This window comes from Pavona decussata, unplaced genomic scaffold (assembly GCF_977016875.1).
Source record: "Pavona decussata unplaced genomic scaffold, jaPavDecu1.1 SCAFFOLD_115, whole genome shotgun sequence".
NCBI classification, from domain to species: domain Eukaryota; kingdom Metazoa; phylum Cnidaria; class Anthozoa; order Scleractinia; family Agariciidae; genus Pavona; species Pavona decussata.
Genome location: NW_028145529.1, coordinates 337501 through 345000, shown reverse-complemented (window position 1 = coordinate 345000; position 7500 = coordinate 337501). Strand labels below are relative to the sequence as shown.

The window sequence follows — 7500 nt, the reverse complement described above, 5'->3', positions numbered from 1 at the left end:
TAGTAGTAAACAGAAAGTTAGATAAACTGTCTGGTCTGCAACAATCAGTCTCATTATTGATCACTGGAGCCGTTACCACTGTGATTCTCTGCTGCTGTAGAAAGATATACGGCATCGATCCGTCAGTGTTCATAAATTTTCTAAGAAGATAAAGGCAACCATTTGTATGCAGCAGAGATCCGAGAAAACGAACGGTGAAATAGTATAATCTGCAGCTCAAGCGCCATCTTGCTGCCTCCATAGGACACCCGAGACAACATAAAATATAACTTATACCCTTCGCGGGCAAAATGTTGACGGCCATGATTTTAAAAATTCCTTTTCTGTGGGCTTCACAAGGCATAGTGAAAAGCTTTAGTCACCAAAAAACACTGGTCAAACCCTTTTAGGAAAATCATAGATGGCAAGAATGAATAAGGAATTGGGTTCAAATTTCAATAAAAAAATATTGCTACCAACAATGACTCTCGCGATCGCGTCGACAGGGAAATATAGTTCGTGTCAAATGTTTCGAACAGTATTGGGTATTGGGCATAAAGTAAGAATCACAATCAAATATGTCAAGACAAAAAACGAAACAAAAGGAACAAGATGCCTATGCTGGCATTTACGTGATGCTTAATTTGGCCTTCTTGATTCTTATAATTGAATTCTTCGCAGACTATCCTAGCTAATGAAATATTTTGAGTCACAAAGATAGCGTTATGTTGTTTCCCTTGTGTCACGCGTCTTACCGTTGTACCGGAAATTCTATTACAATAACGTGCCTTGACTCACGTAAGTAAACAAAAGTGTAAGATTACAAATTGTTTTCGTTTCACCAAAAAACAGAAAGAAAACAGGCAAAAAGCTTTCCTAAATGGAAACTTTTAGTAAAAATTGCCCATCAAACCTTAAATCTTTTTGTTAAGTAGATTTCCAGTTGCGTTTAAGCATCAATTCGACAAAGTGATGCGATGTGTGTTTTAGCTTATCAATGACCTTTCCCCCACGTATTCTGGATGGTTCTACAACTGTCAAACAGAAGCATGATTCCTTCGCCTTGAACTCTTTAATTTCAACCGTTTTAACTGTCGATTGCTTCTTAGAAGTTTCTCTTTCGATTTAATGCTTCAAAAGGGTTAATTTTCTTTTTGAAAACGGCATATTGGAATCTAAAACATTACAACAATATGGTCACGTCACTAAAGAAGCTTTTTCAGTTCCACCGAGAGATCACTAGGACCTGAATAATCACAATAGTAATTAACTCCCCTCCGATCCCTCCTAACATACACTAAGATATTGCATTCTGATTGGACCGTTTTTGTTAAAGAAAATAAGGACAATAGGAGACAACAATATGTCTATACTGGCATTTACGCGAGATGCATTTCTTCCAACTGTACGCTTCGCAGATTTATAAAACTATCCTTGCTAATGGAATAGTTTGAGTCACGACGGTCGCGTTACGTTGTTTCCCTTGTGTTACGCGACTCAGACTTTCACCGAAAATTTCTGAAATTCCATTACGATAATGTAAGCTTCTCAATGACCTCTTTTCAGTCTCGCATCGTGGTCTAAGACTGTCAAACAAAGCACGACTCCTTCGCCAGAAACTCACCAATTTCCACCGTTTTAAATGTCGAGTGCTTCTTAGAAGTTATTCTTTCGATTCACCGCTTCAAAATGGTGAAATTTCCGTTTGAAAACGGCACACTTGAGTCCATAACATGTTAACAATATGGCGCCAAATTTAATCCGGTTTTGGTAAATAGATCAAATGATGCTTTGACGTCACACAGGTAGGGGTGAGTGGTTCCCCTTCCTCGCGATATAAGCGACAAGAAAGGATTTTGAGTGGCCTGCTTTTGTTGAAGACAATCAGAACAATACATCCCGAGTAAGAGAGGGGAGAGTTTAATGAACAAGATGCCTATATACTGGCATTTACGCGAGATGCATTTATTCCAACTGTATGCTTCGCAGATTTATAAAACTATCCTTGCTAATGGAATAGTTTGAGTCACGACGGTCGCGTTACGTTGTTTCCCTTGTGTTACGCGACTCAGGGTCTCACCGGAAATTTCTGAAATTCCACTACGATAACGTAAACTTCTCAATGACCTCTTTTCAGTCTCGCATCGTGGCCTAAGACTGTCAAACAAAGCACGATTCCTTCGCCAGAAACTCACCAATTTCCACCGTTTTAAATGTCGAGTGCTTCTTAGAGGTTATTCTTTCGATTTACCGTTTCAAAATGGTGAAATTTCCGTTTGAAAACGGCCCACTTGAGTCCACAACATGTTAACAATATGGCGGCACCAATTTAATCCAAGATTAATGAATAAATCAAACTATGCTTTGACGTCACAAAAATAGGGGTGAGTGGGTCCCCTCTCTCGCGATATACGCGACAAGAATGGATTTTGATTGGCCCGCTTTTGTTGAAGACAATCACAACAATACATCCCGAGTAAGAGAGGGGTGAGTTTAATGAATAAATTAATGTACCGATTTGTGGCTACGACGAAGAAAAAAAAAAAAAAGAAATCGACCTGTTTTTAGACACGGTATGCCCCTTCAGGGCATCCCGCGTAATAAATTAATGTACCGATTTGTGGCTACGACGAAGAAAAAGAAATCGACCCGTTTTTAGACATGGTATGCCCCTTCAGGGCATCCCGCGTAAAAAGATCCCCTCTAGGAGAAAATTGAATTTGATACGCGTAAAACGAGTTAACAATTGTAAGATGCACATTTGTGAATACAAAGAAGAACAAACGGCCCCATTTTACAACGTAGACTGCACAGGCATCCCACGTAAAAAGAAAATAAAAGAAACGAATCTAACTCAAACCTGACTCGTGTAACGCTAGTACATTCCGACCTTCAGGACCGTCAGGTTTGATGCTTAATTAATGCAGTAGCTGACCAAGCTGAAATTGATCATGAAGTGACTACGTTTAGAAAAAGCGTAAAAAGTCGCGTTTTAAACTAAAAGTTATACAACTGCTGCCGACTGTGGATCATACAGTTTGTTAAAATAAAATTTAATTTCTGTTTAGGGGTGGTTTGTAGAGCTCTGTATAAACTCAAACAAAATTTATTTATCCGTGAACAACGCTGAAGTTAGTCTTGATTGAAATAATTGGCACTTTGACATTAAGCAATAAAATAGTTATAATATTTGATAGCTCCAGGAAACCTTTTGACGACTGCTTTTTAAATCTTACCGTTAATTTACAGCCATTCGCTGGCCAGCTGGGGCATACGGGTTACCCAAACCGACATTCGGGTGTCCTTGGGCAGATGAGTTTAAATGGAGGATGGGATGGAGACTTCAGGACACAAATTACGAAGATCATTACAAATCAAACAACTCGAGGTCAGCGGAATTCCACCTCGATGGAAAAGTGAACAAGATTACTGTCAACAGGTCGTTTTGTATAAAAGACTATGTCACAGATAAGGACAAATATAGACCAGCTTGGCCACCAGGTTAGTCATTTACAAGGTACAATGAGTATCGTTGGTGATCATGGCCGGTAGTAATTGTGGCAATGTGAATATGAAGGGTACAAAAGATGCTGTGCTGCTTTGAGATGGCATTTCTGTGTGTAGTATTTAGTCGTTTCAGCGTTAACTTTTCCCCAATATGTCAACATTTGTATAGGGCGTGTGCTGTCAGAATTAAGGAATGAAAAAGCAAAGCAGAAACCTTTATCATTTAAGGCAAAAAATGTATGAAAGTTGTGTGAAATATATATTTTGTGCTGAAAAGTTCCCTTACGTTTTCTACGACTTGTTTAGCTCGTAGAAAGCTCTAATTAAATCATAGTTTTCTCACTGATTAATTACGCTAATTTTCTAATTAAAACGTTTCTCTTTTTTTTTTTTACAGGAAAATACTGCATTTATAAAGTAAACGCACACTGCCCTAAAGGGTTAATAGAAGGATATGTCTTCTGGCATGACGACGGCTCTACGTTAAGGAACATGAATAAATGCGGCGGAAGACTTCCTGAGGGCAGATATGACTGGTTCACAGAAATCCATTTTTGTTGCAGAACAGATGGAGACAAAAATGATCCTATCCTCCTACCCTCTAAGTCGCCATTTTTCCTGTTAGCTTACAATTCGTCAAAGTGTCAGATGGTCAAGTGGGCGATAGCTAGTGTGGAGTGGATATATTATTTCACAAATGACTGGAACAATGGCGATGAAGGTGGGGGGGCGTACCCTTACAACGCTGGAAAGATGCACCCCACCATCTATTACTGTTACTACCAAGGTGAGGAAAGGAGATGTTACTGCCTACTGTCCGGCACGCAAGCTAAGCAGTTTGGCGTAACCATGTAAAATCTGTTTAAGAGCAAAATAGACGTGTCATGGATTGACAATTGACAGCAAATTTCATGCATTTAGCGATATAGAATGGTAATTGAACTGGGTGGAGTGCAATTTGGTCTGAAACCATACGCGTGATTTCAAAATCGAACGAGCGCGCAGCGCAAGTTCGATTTGAAATTACAAGTATGATTTCACACCAAAATTGAACGACACGAAGTTCAATTACCACTTTACTACACCCATTTTGAAATCATACTGTTTTTGTTGTTGTTGTTGTTGTCAATATTAATAAATTTTTGGAAAAGGGGAAATTTGGGGAACAGAAATTGCAAAATTTCCCCCCAAATGACTTTTTTTGCCCTTTATTTTTCTGCAATCTGATTAGCTAAAGCAGGTTAGCCATGAAACTTGATTGGTTGTTATTATTTCATATTCATTTTCAAGGGCTAAAAAAGGGTGCGATTTAGAGGGGAAAATGGTGCGATTCGTGAATAAATCGCACTGTTGAGAACCAATCAGATTGCAAGGATCACCCATGATTTCAAAATCGGTGTCATAAAGAGTATAATTTGCTTTGCGTCATTTTCAGTACGTGGTATTGACCATTATCCCGCGGTAATTTACACCTTTGCCTGAAAATGAAAAAGCACCTTAAAATAAGCAAATGGCTAGGATGTATTTCATAAACTCGGGGAAATTTACACTGGGAGAAGTTTTAGTCTGTGGCGTACAAAAGTTGGCGGTATATATTGATATTACTCAATTTTGGCCATTTTTTCATTTTCATTTTCAGTAGTTTCAAGGGATTTTCGTCACCTAGTCGCAAAAAAATAAATATTCTCGTGATAGAGAAAACCACAAGGACAAAGAAGTATTCCTGTTCAGCAAGAATCAGACTGACTTATTGAAAACCCCAAGATATATCTTACAGTTATATAAATGCAAAACCAATCCCGTTACCAGTTGACGTTTTTTGTTTTTATTTGGTTTTGTTTTTGAAGGATGTAACGCGACCCTTACCGCAGAAAGTGGCAGTTTTCTGTCACCAAACTACCCGAGAAAGTACCCGGATGGACAATACTGCTCTTGGAGGATCACGGTTAATAAAGAGCACAAAATCCACTTATTATTCTCAACTTTTAGCATGCAAACCGAGCAGAACACGGACGAGTTATATACGTATGATGGAGAAAACGAAGAAGGGGAGGTATTGGGAGTGTTCTACGGCGGTCACCCTCCCCCAAGGGAAGGAATATACTCCTCGTCAAACACAATGTTTTTATTATTTAAATCAGACAAGCATGATTCCTACACCGGCTTCAGTGCCTCGTACTATGCTGTTGATAATTCGTGTAAGTATTTTTAATTTCTGAAGTCTTGATCAATGTAATTGTGCTTTTTCAAATATTTGATTGTCGTGTTGAAAAGCTTATTGTAGCCGGTTGTTTCGCATCAAAGATCGGCGCATTCGAGTTATGCTATTAAACCTTATTCCAAAATGGATACTATTTCAATCTTCTTTTGTTTGCATTCAAATTAGCCCTTCGTGCCTCGTTCAAAAGAAAATATTTGTTTGATTTTGAGCTTAAAAACGAAGCAAGCAGGGTTAATTTGAACTCCAACAGAAGAATGTTTAAATGGCAACCATTTTGGAATAAGGTGTATACCCTTGTTTGTCCTAAGAATCATTTAATCTTTGTTTTATTAAGGGCCAGTTATGTAAAAAGACGTCCAACATATACCACGGTTTACAAAAATTAAGACACATTTATACCTGATAGCCATACCTCATTTTACGTAGATAAACGTGTCCTTGGTCACTGCTACATGCCTTGTTAACATTGTTTACTGTAGACAATGATTAACTATCGGGTTGGACAGATTACTGAACATTCCTTTAAACCGTGGCTTTGTTAGATCGTGACCGAATCTTGTTTAAAAAACTGGCTCTGAATAACTTGGGTGCCGTAGACTTCTCGTGCGTGGTTTTCGGTGAAGTCAAGTCTGTGTGGGTTTGGCCTTCTGCCGAAAAAGTGGTTCCACCGCGCGCGAGAAAAAAAAAACCCTTTGGTACCCAGGGTAGGCTCTAAATGACATATATCATGATTTTGAATCAGCTAGAGGTCAATCATTTAATTACTTCTTTTTCCGAGAAACAACTTTTTATAACGTTTTAAAGATGGGGTTGGCATCGTACGGTGCCTTAATTTGTTTCGTCTTATGCTAATACAGCTGGACAGTACTGAGCATGACCATAATACTTCATTTACATTAACCTAATAGTTAATGGTAATGTGTGTGAGAAGGACATTGTCTGTAGGCATTTTTTAGTTGAAGTTATCTGAAATAGTTTCACATATTATGAATAAGTGAATTCCTTTCCTCCAAAAATTAGCTCCCAGTGTCTCCACCACACTACAAATACCGGAAGGGACGCCATCCTCTGCCGTTACCTCTTCGCCAGAAGTAATGTCATCGTTTATTGGGACTTCTACGACCATACCAACTTCTGAAGTGACGCTGTCATCTATTGTTAAAGGTACGACTCCGGAAGTGATATCCTCCTCTACCATTACTTGTACGACCCTACAAACTTCAGGACTGACGTCATCATCAATTGTTACTTCTACATGCATGATCTCTCAAACTCCGCAAGTGATGTCATCATCTACTGTTACGACCCTTAAAACTCCAGAAGTGACGTCATAATCCACTGTTATGACTACGACCCCACAATTATTGTAACTGAATTTCTCATGTTTTCTTTCTATTACAACCTCACAACTTGTGCCGTGTGTGAATCATGCAGGTTTTTAAAATAAAATTTAAAATCCGTTTATAGGTCTTTTGTAGAGTTCTGTTTAAACTCCAATAAAATTTATTCATCTGTGACCAACGTTTAAGTTAGTCTTGATTGAAATAATTGGCACTTTGATATGCAGTAAAACCTGAATTTTAGCCCTAAAATGGATATACTAATGATAACTCCTGAAAACCCTTGACGACTGTTTTTTTCCTCAATCTTACCGTTAATTTACAGCCATTCGCTGGCCAGCTGGGGCATACGGGCTACCCAAACCTACATCCGGATGTCCTTGGGCAGATGAGTTTAAATGGAGGATGGGATGGAGACTTCAGGACACAAATTATTACCATGATCATTACAAA

At 38.7% G+C, this 7500-nt stretch overlaps 1 protein-coding gene across 1 annotated transcript in view; it reads left to right on the top strand.

Moving 5' to 3' along the window:
* Positions 1-7500, top strand: part of LOC146469868 (uncharacterized) — a 68351-nt gene that overhangs the window by 9776 nt on the left and 51075 nt on the right. Inside the window, exons 3-7 of the mRNA XM_085122694.1 lie at positions 3229-3480; positions 3884-4273; positions 5334-5684; positions 6728-6871; positions 7373-7500. The exon at positions 7373-7500 is cut by the window's right edge and continues 127 nt beyond it. Coding sequence (XP_084978820.1) covers positions 3229-3480; positions 3884-4273; positions 5334-5684; positions 6728-6871; positions 7373-7500 — 1265 coding nt within the window. The remainder of the gene's footprint in view (positions 1-3228; positions 3481-3883; positions 4274-5333; positions 5685-6727; positions 6872-7372) is intronic.